This window comes from Salarias fasciatus, chromosome 19, assembly GCF_902148845.1.
Source record: "Salarias fasciatus chromosome 19, fSalaFa1.1, whole genome shotgun sequence".
NCBI classification, from domain to species: domain Eukaryota; kingdom Metazoa; phylum Chordata; class Actinopteri; order Blenniiformes; family Blenniidae; genus Salarias; species Salarias fasciatus.
In genome coordinates, this window is record NC_043763.1 from 11,685,877 (window position 1) to 11,698,150 (window position 12,274).

A 12,274-nucleotide genomic window follows, 5' to 3' on the forward strand; every position below is an offset into this window, starting at 1 on the left:
AACACTCCATCAAACAGGCAGAAAGATAGAAGACTGCACCCAAAAATCTGAGTACCAAACTATATTTATTGTATACAGTAGTAAAAGACCACAAATAATGTACAAATCAGTAGAGAAAACAAACAATATGACAAGACCGGGGCCCCGTTCTCCATACATTAGCTTAGTTCAATTAAAAAGTCAGCTCCAGAGATGTTTGTCCAGCTGACTGGCACTAAAAATGCAAATGGAGGGCTGATTCATGGGAGTGTACTGTGCTCTTATTTCCTGTGGGGAAGTCAGAGATGTTTACCTGTGACCCAGGATGAATGGAGGCACGTCAACGCCGAGATCGGACACGTCGCCGCATCGCAAGGTTCGAACAAGTGTTTGATGACAGAGGAAGTCGGAGAGGGTCTAAAGATTACGTTTCCTTTCTTTAGTGAAAGTAAATAACAGTATAAATAGATGGGATGTGGCAAGCACGTGTTCGTTCTATGAGAGAGTAGCAACAGCTGGAAAACACGTTTATTGTACAAAAATCGCTTAAAAGAAGGCTAGCATTTTTCTTTACAGCCGAGGGAATGTCTTACTGATTCTATTTAAATAAGCTGAACAACGACTTTATATTTCATTTTTTGATTATTTCAAAACCTTGAGTTAAATAGATGTTATTAAAGAAAGATGCAGCCTTTAAGAAGCCAAGAACAATAATTTAAAAACAGTCATTTCAACAGAACGTAATACAGTGAAATTTAAACACCCAAACCTCACACCGAGCCTTAAAACCAACTTTGGGCTGAATGTATGAAGAACGGGGCCCTGTGGGTGCAGAACACTTATCTCCCAAACTCCCCGGGGCCGCCCTCTCGATATGCAACTCTCCAGACAGTGACATTTTGAAGACACTCATCAACCACTGGAGGCATCTTCACCTCAACAGTCTGGTTGCAAAATTTCAGCTGACCACAGCAACAAACACCAACAGAGCTGCCGCTAACCTGCTCCCAGCCTCCGCCCGTCCAACAGCACAAGCGCCACCTCTTGGGAGCGTGCGATCGGGGGACTGGTCACTGGCCCACTTCATCTTCATAACAAAAAAGGCAAATCAACAAAATCCGTGTTCCGCATTAAGAAACTATCCTCTCGGTCAGATCCAACCAGCTCGGTATAAATGAATCTTCCTCCCCAAACGGGCATTCTTCTGCATTAGCAGGCTGCTGTCTGAACTGCAGACGTCCATCGTCCCTCTCAATTAGTAGCATTCGAAAAGGAAGCAAGTGACACTGATGCAATACGAGTGCCTTCAGACGTGGCAGTTCTGACCTCAAGGTTTGGGTTTTAGAGAGAAGTACATCAACTATGAAGCCAAGGTTCGGTCTTTGGAGTATTGGTCCAAGCCCCACAACATTTTATCTAACACCCATTCTGAAACTTCTGTACAGGTGGGGAGGAGGAAAAAAAAAAAGAAAGAAAAAAAAAACTGTCCCTAAGGGGTGATACTTCTGAAAATGAGAGGCAAAAAATACAAAAACATTGGAGTAGCACATAAAATGCAAAGAGATAAAATACAGTATTGACAGAAGAAGCAGGAGTCACCATTCAGACAAAAAAAAAAAAAAAAAAAAAAAAAATCACACGTAAAGCCAAGTGAAACGGAAAGCAGGCGTGTAATGAGTTCTGACAGAGCTTCCACTAGAGAACCTTCTCATGCACTCGCCACGGCCCCTGGACCAAAACCTGCACAGCCTCACATTCACCCCTGATGAACACCAAAGACAAGACTACTGGTTCTCTAATCTTGCATTGAAGAGTGTATGAAAAGCAGTGACAACGCAGTAACTGCCGCACTGAGCTGTTGGTCCGATCACAGCCTGCAGTGTGTGAGAAAAAAAGAAAAAGGGGGGAAAAAGAAAACAAACCTTTCCCAGGTTGGTGTTGAGACACGCTAAAGTTCAACCCTGGTCAAGACCGCACAGAAACAGCCGAGGAGGTCTCACACACACTCAATGAATAACCATGACAAGAACATTTTTAAGATGAAGAAATAATAATAATTATAATAATAATAATAGTCTGAAAGGAGCAATCGGGAAGGGAGGGAAGGTAGCTGAGGGTGTGGTCTGAGGGTGGCCATCAATGGAGAGGGTAGGGCTTAGCAGTGCCCGCCTGTCTGCTGCTGGAAAACATCTATGGTGTCTTCATCTTCCATCTCCAGCTGACAAAAAAAGAGAGAATGTGCCACACAGTGAGCATCAATGAAAAACAACGCACATATGAAAATCTGATGTATGGTGTTTCCTCTCATACCTGTGCAGGCGTGTCCGTCTCATTAATAGGCTGGCCATCGAACCGGAACCTGATCTGCCTTATTGAGAGACCCTGCAGATGGAAACACACCAAGAGTCAGCATAACAGCGTCCAAGAGGCCAAAGGAGACAGGGAGCCATCTCCTTCAGTAATAACATGGTGCTGGGGGAGTCCGGGGCTCAGTAACTGTGGCCTTCAGCTCACCTGTCGTTCGCAGTAGGCCTTCATTAGTTTGCTGAGAGGTGTGTGCCTTTTGATTTTGAATTGGACCACTGACCCATCCTGCCCTGCAACCTTGAGGTTGATGTGATCGTTCTCGGTTTTTACTCCCTCCTGCAGAGACAAAAACATTCACAGTTAAATGAGCCTGCAGGTTTAAGCAGTCACACAGGGTCCAGCTTCACATTTATATAACTCAAGTGCTGTGCAGCCTACAAGTACTACTACAGTGGTTTGCAGAAGCATTGCATACCCCTTTCATTCTTTCACATTGTCTCATACCACAGCAAAATGAAAATGCTTTGATCTAAACCTTTTCATAGAGATTTCAAATCATTGTCCAACTGGAAGATGAACCTCCTCCTCAGACTCTTTTGCATACTCTGACATGTTATCCTCCCAGATTGTTCTGCATTCGGTTCTACCCGTCTTCTCAGCACCCTCCCAGTCCCTCCTGAAGAAAAGCACCCCCACAGCATGATGTTGCAACCACCGTACTTCACAGTGGGGATGGTGTGTTCAGGGCAATGAGCAGTACTAGTTTTCCCACAACACAGTCCACAGAGTTTTGTTTTGGTCTCGTCTGTCCAGGACACATTCCTGCACGTCCGTGTGTCCCCAACATGACTTGTAGCAAAATACAAACATTGCTTTGGTTCAATTATTTTCTTCTTGCCCCATTTACTCCTACAAAAGTACGATTTGAGATAGTTGTCTGCGGACAGACCGTCCCACCTGAGCTGTGGATCTCCGCAGTTCCTCTGCTGCTTGTCTGACCAATGCTCTCCTCGCCTGGCTTTCCAGTTTAGGTTAACAGCCATATCTTGGTACATCCGTGCCATGCTCTGTCCATTTTCAGGCGGTGGATTGCAAAAATAACTTAATGTTGCTTTAAACTTCTCCATAACTTCACCCCTGACCTGTCTGCTGTTCTGCTTGGCACTACTTCGTAATGCTGTTCATTTACAAACGTTCTCCAATGAACGTCCGAGGCCTTCACAGAACATCTGTATTGATACAGAGGTTAGATCACACACTGGTGGACTCTATTTACTAACTAGGTGACTTGTGAGGGATCCTAGCTGACCTGGATCTCATTCAGGGGGATCAGAGTACAGAGGTATGAACACATCTGCAAGCCACAAACAGGGACACAAGCAAAGTGTGAAAGCTGTGGAAATCTTGTGTGTAAAAGAGAATAGTGACTCCACGAGCCGAACAGCGTACAGCTAGGATATTGATACGAATGAGAAATATCAGTAAACATGGGTTTGCACGAAGCAGTGAGGAGGCAGGCTGGATGCTACACATGCTAACGTTAGCGCGATTAGCTCCGGCCGTCTGTGTGTCTTTAGCTGCCGGCTAACGCCGCTAGCAGCCCCGTTTTGTTGTACCGGGGCCAAACGAGCACCGGCATCGTAAAAAAAAAAACTCGACAACAATAACGCGAGTCCGTCTCGTTTTTAAAGCGAGTGCGTCACACGCGCTGCGCTCGTTTGCCGCCTCTTCACTTGCGGCATTCGCGGTGTTGCGGACGAAGCGTGGTCCCGCTCCGACAAAGAGAAGAGGAAAAAATCCGCAAATGACAATCATGCTGTAATGGACATTTCTACTCGCGGTTCTCGAAATGCTGCCCACTGTCTCTCTGTATTTCAGCTCACGTCGTGCGATGTGAGCGCCCGGAGATGCAATTCGGGATTTGCGGGCTTCCATTCATTTGCGAAACAAACACTGCGCCGATTTGGAGAAACGTGCAAACCAGGCCATTTTAGATTGCACATCTGAGGATCGGTTAGAGGAGCTGCACTCAGCCATCCCTGCGGACAGACAGCGGTTCGGACCTCGGCGTCTTACCTTTGGCTTTTCGTCTGACATCTCGGCTGGATTTGGTGGAACTGCTGCCGGAATAATCTGCTAATTGGGTTTAATTTGGCCTTTCTGCCGCCTTCTGTCCTCTCTTCTCCTCAGTGTCGGGGGCGCGCTTGTAACCGCTGTCGCAAAGACGCGATTGGCTGCGAGCGACCACGTGGTTTGCCAATCACGGGAGCGTGTACGCCGGGAGCGCGCATTCGGGATAAATACTCGGGCACGCGAGCTGAAGAGGCGCATGAAGGCCTGTGAATGTGCACCGAAGCTGAAAGTCAGGGACAAATCCTTTTGAGAACACAGAAAAGGCTGTTCTTTCATGGAATGACACATTTTATGAACTCAGAAAGCACAAGATACGATTTAATAACATTGAAAGTTCATATAAAAACAGAATACTTTTTCTCCATAACACAAAAGTGAGACCTAACATTTTACAGACAAATCCCACTCACCCCCATAAATAAGAATGTTTTTCCATTTACACATTTAAATATTATACGCCTGATGGAACAAAGTAGCTCTGAGCTTATTAACTAATTTAGTGGAACTAACCAAAGAACTACCCATCAATGTAATTTTCTTGTATGTGTTCCTCATAATCAGAGTAAAACCAACACTTTGATTCATTTTGAAACCATACGCAACACAGTGAGCAACATTTGGATGAAATAAAGGCCCCAAAATGAAACAATATCATCCATTTAAAAAAATTTATTTGTCCTTATTGTCTTTACAGAATATGTACAAACAGCAGAAGACATCTGAATTAAATAAAAGATCAAAATATTCCTCCCGACTTTTGATTTCTTATTCAGTGAAGACTTCACTATGACCTTACCACATGGATACGTTTTGCATGTTAAATATTTCATTATTATAAATCCAGCCAGAACGACAACTGCAGTACAGATGAAGAATGAGTCGATCGAAAAACCATTAGATAGGTTGTAATCTCTAAATAAATCTCTAAAATCAGCAGCAACTCGGAAGAGCAAAAGAAACTGAAAATTCACAGCTTCAATATACATTTTCTTCAAGAGGAGATTTGTTCAAAGATCCGGCTTAGTTCCAGTCCATTCAAATAAACTAGAGGCGTAGGCTGATAAATAGTACAGGTCGATCGATGAGGTCAACAATTTAAGATGGAAAATAACAGCATTATAGATAACCGAAGCTAAATTTATTTTCTGGCTTTCTGATACAGCCTCCAAGATTACATTACTGAAATGGACCTGTTCATTGGCTGAATAACACATCAAACCTGAGTCTACAAAGCTAGTTCTTCATAACATACAGAAACTCACAGCCTATATAACAACAAGCAGTTGTCTGTGGATGTGCATCTGCTGATTTTGAGTCTTGAATGTGGGAAATCTCGGGTCACAGATCCTCTCACGCAAATCTGGAGTACGGATTTTGGCCACTTAGACCTACAAAACAGTGAAATAAACAGTAAAACACAAAAGAAGTCACAACAAACGTTTTACGAGCTAGCCTTAGAGCATTCATTCATTCATTCATTCATTTTCTGCCGCTGGTCCCTTTCGGGGTCGCGGGTGGCTGGAGCCAATCCCAGCTGCTATGGGCGAAGGCGGGGGTATGCCCTGGACAGGTCGCCAGTCTGTCGCAGGGCGGACATATATATACACAGACATATTCACACATTCACTCACACATTCATACCTTGGGGCAATTTTTTTTTTTAGAGTGACCAATTAACCTGGCGTGCATGTTTTTGGACCGTGGGAGGAAGCCGGGGTACCCGGAGGGAACCCACGCACACACGGGGAGAACATGCAAACTCCACACAGAAAGGCCCTGAGTCCCGGCCGGTATTGAACCCTGGACCTTCTTGCTGTGAGACACAAGCGCTAACCACTGCACCACCGTGTGGCCCAGCCTTAGAGCAGAATGTTTACCTTCAAGCCTTAGAGCACCTTGAAGGTAAACATTCTGTAAAAATAAATTACAACCTAAAGTAACTAAATCTGTGAACTAGTTCCTGAAGGTTTGCTCAGTTGTGAATATTGAAAAGTAACTTATTCTATCCTAACTAGCATTGATTATAGAGGACCAAGATGTTAGAGTAGGCAGCTTTAAAGTGCAAAGTCACTGGTTTGAATCCCCAGACTGCTGAGAGAACTGGTTGGGGACGGTGAAAGCAAACACCTTTTACACCTCTGTGGCCCCTGAAATGCCCCCGAGCGCCACACAATAGCATTATGCTCCTCCGGGATGGGTTAAATGCAGAGATGGAAATTCCGCATGTGAGAAAAGCTCACCATATTTCTTCCTGATTTCATCATGTCTCTGCTTCATCTCTGCCCTCCTGTGGAGACAAAACATTTCTACTATTAGCCGCGCTGTGACTGATGACAAATCTCAGACGATCAAGTATTTCAAGCAGTCAAGTGGCCGGAAACCAGTTTGAGCCGATAGCAGTGTGACATGTGCATTTCTCCCTTGTTTTTTGTCGAGCCATCAAGGAAACAATGCGGATCACAGCAAGCAACACAACAGAGGCAGCCGCTTTGTATAGTGAAACACTAAAATGCAAACATGAAGACTATTTAGAGACCTTCTATTAATAGAAATGAACAAACCCTCGTTCTCAGTGCGGTTAAGACAACAAGAAGCAAAAATCAGAGGCGGAGATGTCCTCACCTTTCCTCCTGCTTGGTTCTCGTCTTCTGCTCCTGTCTCTGCATTTTGGCCTCAAACCTTTGCGATCTGGCACAAGAGCACAAACCCAGCGTTAGGTTCTGATTTATTTGGGTCACACGGACACATCAAGTACACGGTGTTCCTTTATCACACAGACACCTGAGGGTAACCACACCAAAGCCAGCACAATGAACGGTATGCAGGTGATGTGGGAACAGGAATGAGAGAGACCCTGATGCGATCATATTAGAACTGGGTTAAGAAACATCATGATATTCATGTACAGTATATTCAGAGTGAATTTGTACCTTTTGTGTAAGTGATTTTTATAACAATTCATGATCAAATACACACCAGAAACGGTGTAATTATAACCATTTCTGTTGTTGATATCACTTTCCTGTATTTAAACTGCAACTAAATGTTTTTATTCCTCATCTCATGTGACAAGAAAAGATAATTACACCTCAGATCAGCCTTCAAAATGCTTTCACGTGTTACAGGAATGCGTGCTGAATGCTTCAGGATGTACATGACTGACAAAACCTGAAGAGTTGTGGAGCACAGGCATTTTTCTCAGCCAGTTCACCGCCGCACACTCACCCAAAGCTCTCACACTTGCAGCAGCAGAACAGACACACCATGAAGGCGATGATGAGAACCGCTCCGAGCACGGCCAGGGTGATTATCAGCGTCTGGAAGTTCACTGCAGGGATGCACAAACACAATGACGATGATGAAGCTATGCAGGAAATGCGCATCACAGATCGACTTTCAAGATAGAAAAGGAAAGCATGCTCCACCTCTTTGTTTCCTGCCTCTTCTAAAACAATCACATGATTGTAAATGTGGCGATTTTGTGAAGACTACAGAGCAGCGCCTGTTATTGTCATGTAATGTTCTAGATGTAAAATGGAGCCATTCTGGATTTGCATCTTTTGTTACCGTTTTGACGATGGAATTCTTACGGCTGGGATCTGTTAGCATGCTCTCAATAGGAGATGTTTTAATATTTATAACATAATGATTATGTGTTTGTGCTGCCTGCCACGATGGCTCCTGCTTTACTCCCGCTTTTTAATTTATTTCTAACTTTTTTCATCATTTTGGATGTATTCTTCAACTTCACAAAATTTACCTCAGTGCTGCCACGATAGGCGCTGTGGGTAACTGCAGCCAACGGCCAAGGTGGCACGGGAGCGCGCACAAACACTACCGGTGCGCGTCAAGCCCTAGCTTAAGCGCTACGTACACAGCGTAGGAACGGCGTCGCTGCGACGGGGAAGCATACTGAGGCTTTTACAGACTGTCCGTCTTCACAGCACTGCACCAGGGATGCAGCATTTGAGTCCGTGTCCACGGCGGCCGTGTTCTTCCTGTTCGGCAACGCGCATACAGCGTCAATTTACGTCACATCCCCACGATTGCGCGGGAAATTCGGACCCAGAACTGCAACAAAATATTCGGCACACAGCCTGTATAAGGCAACAGACAGATACGCGGATTGGCCTGTTATTTTAGGTTTTTAATGCTTCATGGCCCGTTAGCATTGAATAAACTGGAAATGCATATGTAGTTTTTCCACAAATCTTGCCTTAAGTCCCTTTAATTTCAAGATTTTACCCAATTAAAAGTAAATTACTGGCTCAAAAGGATAGTGTTTCTGTGTTTTGTTGATAGATACATGGATTTGTCTGAATGGCTGGTTGCTTTGTCCCTCAAAAACAGCCATTTAGTGAGTGTGATAATTTAACGTAAATCCAAACAAAATTGACAATCTAACCTGATTAGTGGCTATTTCTTTTTTTATGTTTGTTTCTTTTACAGTGGGCCATGTCAAAATAATGTCGTACAATTACAATACAAATCCCCTCCATCCTTGCGGTGTGTGATATTTGCGGTCAGACCATCAGACATCCACAAGATTAAAACCATTTTTAAAGATGGCAGGATGTTTTGAGGATAAATGTCAGCATGTGTGCATTTATAGCAATAATCAAGAATGACAGACAAACCTCTGCTCAATCTGAATACGTGATTAATCAAAGTATGTATCACAACTCTCCTATTTATTAAGATGCTGGATTAAATGTGGTTCCTTCAGCAGTGTGAGTCAAGCTGTTATCACGGGGGATGGAGTTTTTGCAGGTTTTAGGTGAGGACAGCATCATTAAACATCTGGAAATAGAAGTCTGTTCACGCTTTGTACTTTTTCACTTTGTATAGTTTAAATCCACTCAAGATTTACATATTTTATGTTATGACTGAACAGTTGAAACTTTAATAAAGATCAATAAATGATTGTTTCCCCTCTGTGATTCAGATATAAGCAATTTTATAAAAACTTATGTCTATAGTAAGGTTCAGTGTACTGGACTTCAGTAAAGGTGTGGACACGTCTGATGAGCTGACTAAATGTGTCAGCGCTTCAAATTCACACTAATTAGACAAGTGTTTTTGTAGGTGTGTGTGTGTGTGTGTGTGTGTGTCTTACTCCAGCAGAGGCCCCAGCGTGCATCATTCAGGGGGCAGAGGGCATGAGGTGGAAGGATGGTCCGCACTGGGTATGTTACGCAGGACTTTGTTGCGATACACCACAAGCACTGAACACACACATATACACACAGTCAATGAATCTGGAACTATTCAGAACAATAAACACACAAAAAAAGAAGAAAATGGAGAAGGAGAGCAGGTATGGATGACACATCAACAACTCCCCAAACCAGTCTGACAGGAGTGGCGACTAGGAGGGGCCACTGTAGAGCCTCCACTGGGAATAGCTTCTTCATTTTCTATCACACACACACTCACGCTAAACCCAGAATGAGACCAGTCAAGCACAGACAAGAATAAAGGTTTTTCTCAGGACTTACCGTCACATTTGACAGACATTCTTCACAGTTTGTCGCATTTTTCGCCTCACATGCTGCCAGACAGAAAAGGAAAACAGGTCACCAAGTGCAGTTAAAACAAGTGACCGAGCAGCAAACCAAGGAGAAAACCTGATTTCCTGAGAGTCGCAAACACTTTCACCCACAAGTGGCTGAACAAGGGGCTTTCAAACTGGAGAGATTAGCCGAAAACACAATTAGGGGAGATTAACAGGGGCCTGTAGACTTGTGCTCTGTGGTTTTTCTAACTATTGCAAATCCTCCTGAGGCGTTTTCCATGGAGACAGGGCGCAGTAAACACACAGGCCGAGCCAGTCACATTATCATCAGCAGGACTGCAGCTGAGCTGGAGTCACTGTGGCCTGGTTTCTGTGAAATAACCCTGAAAAACAAACAGTCACACAATCTGGTGTGGTCCATTAATGTAGCCAGTTCTTCTGGTCTTTTTATTCTCAAACAATAAGGGGGCCACGAGGGAGGGGGGTTTAAAGGAGACTGCTGAGAGGATGGAACACAAACAGAGAAGTAACAAAAAACACAGTAGGGGAAGATTGTTTATCTTACCTGTAGAAGCTTAAATTTACATTGTATGCAGTATTTCTAAAACAATTAGGTGTGTAAAACCTCAGAAAATGGAATCTCACTTTAAGATATTTAAGACCCAACAAATTAAAAACATTTTTTACATGAGGTTGAAAAACTTTCTATATAAAAAATGTCAATTTTCTTACAACCTTTATGAAAAAAAAAAATCTAAATCGTAACATTAACACGACGAAAGTCAGTTTAAACATTGCCATGAATTCCCAGAAGTCTCCATTCCTACCTATCCCAGGTGCGGCGGTCTGCGCGAGCACTGCGGCCAAACCGGAGAGCAGGAGCAGAGCCGGGAGGACAGTCCGCAGAGCCATCATCCAGACAGCCACGCGCAGGTAATTCCCACGTTAACTTCGAAGATATTCAAGCCCGAAAGAGTCCGAGAAAAGTTCAGCCACGGCGGGAGAAGGAGGAAATGTTTTGGCTGCTCGGTGAAACTCGAGACGGGAAAATTACCGAGAAGGAACTGAAGGCGCAGTCCCGACTGACGCACGCACTTGACGCACAGAGACAAAGCAGGGAGGCGGAGATTTAAGGTGATTAAGTTTTCTTATTTGAAAAAGCAGGCAAGTCGACATAGGGCAATGTTTTCATAAACCATTTTACTTCATGAGTGATCAGTTGTTGTTTTTTTAATTCTTAAATTGCCCCAAATTGTAGTCATTTCCCAGCCTATGGACCGTTCAGACTCAAATATTAATCAGGTTAGTCATAAGATTGCAAAACAAGTTACTTTTTTAAAAGGACTGCATATAAATACCAATAATAGTCAATCCATTTTTTAAGTACATGAGTAGCAACATTACCATCTTCAGTTTTCTATTTAAAAGATATAAACAATTGCAAGTAACTAGAGTGCTGAAGTCAAAGTGTTTTGTATGTCATGCATAAATCAAAACAAGTGCTCAAAAATCACAAAACGTAGAGGACAACTTTCAATAATTTATTAAAGCATAGTTTTGTAAAGCCAGTTACAAATAAAAAAAAGAACAACACACATATCTCTCTCTTTCTCTTTTTTTTTTTTCAACAAAGCACAATGTTTTACTATGTAATGATGATAATCAGCATAACGTAAGATAAGAATGGGCCCCACTCTGGCCGCCTGCGGCTGATAACAGGACCCTGTGTGATGAAGTTGCCCTTGAAGACAGATTTGTGATCACATGCCTCAAAATCTTCATTTCATCTCCCCCCCCCCCCCCCCCCCTCCCCCCCTCCCCCAAGAAAACACACTGATCACATCTCAGGCGACGACAGGGCAAGTTCCTCTTACTCAGTGTAATATCAGTGACAGACAGAACTGTAGAAGTAGAATAACCAAAACAGACAGCTCCAGTTCCTCACATTTATGGCTTATAAACTCTTTTTTCCCCCCTTAGTTTAGCACTTGTTCTCATAAAAACCAAAGGCTCAAACGGGAACCTCGGGGTGAGTTCTGGTTATTCTAACTTTACAGGGCAGGATCCCAGCAGGCTGCGTGTGTGTTGCTCTCAGGACTGGAGCCATGATGAAAACACTGAAGTCATATCCTTGTTTTCTGTTGGGGTTTCTTTTTTCCACCGAAGCCAGTTTACATTCCACATTTTGGTGAACATTTCAGGCAAATTTTCACTTCTGGCACTTGAGATATGAAAACTGGGGCGTTGTGGTCCAATGTCAGTTCACTAAATGTGCATTTAACAGCCACTAATTTGTGGTTCAGTCGCATCGGCGTGCAAAATGTTCATTATTTGTGACTG

General features: G+C 43.5%; 2 protein-coding genes across 2 annotated transcripts; both read right to left on the reverse strand.

Moving 5' to 3' along the window:
* Positions 1–46: 46 nt before the first annotated feature.
* Positions 47–4,495, reverse strand: sumo3a (small ubiquitin like modifier 3a). Its single transcript, XM_030117565.1, has 4 exons — positions 4,363–4,495; positions 2,494–2,622; positions 2,290–2,361; positions 47–2,197 (listed from the first exon to the last, which is right to left on the reverse strand). The coding sequence occupies exons 1-4, from the start codon at positions 4,381–4,383 to the stop codon at positions 2,135–2,137; spliced, it is 285 nt and encodes a 94-aa protein (XP_029973425.1). The 5' UTR covers positions 4,384–4,495; the 3' UTR covers positions 47–2,134.
* A 578-nt stretch (positions 4,496–5,073) lies between these two features.
* pttg1ipa (PTTG1 interacting protein a) lies at positions 5,074–11,016 on the reverse strand. Its single transcript, XM_030117563.1, has 7 exons — positions 10,762–11,016; positions 9,918–9,970; positions 9,536–9,644; positions 7,645–7,747; positions 7,042–7,107; positions 6,660–6,706; positions 5,074–5,807 (listed from the first exon to the last, which is right to left on the reverse strand). Exons 1-7 carry the CDS (start codon positions 10,847–10,849, stop codon positions 5,770–5,772), a joined length of 504 nt encoding a protein of 167 aa, XP_029973423.1. The 5' UTR covers positions 10,850–11,016; the 3' UTR covers positions 5,074–5,769.
* Between the last annotated feature and the right edge of the window lie 1,258 nt (positions 11,017–12,274).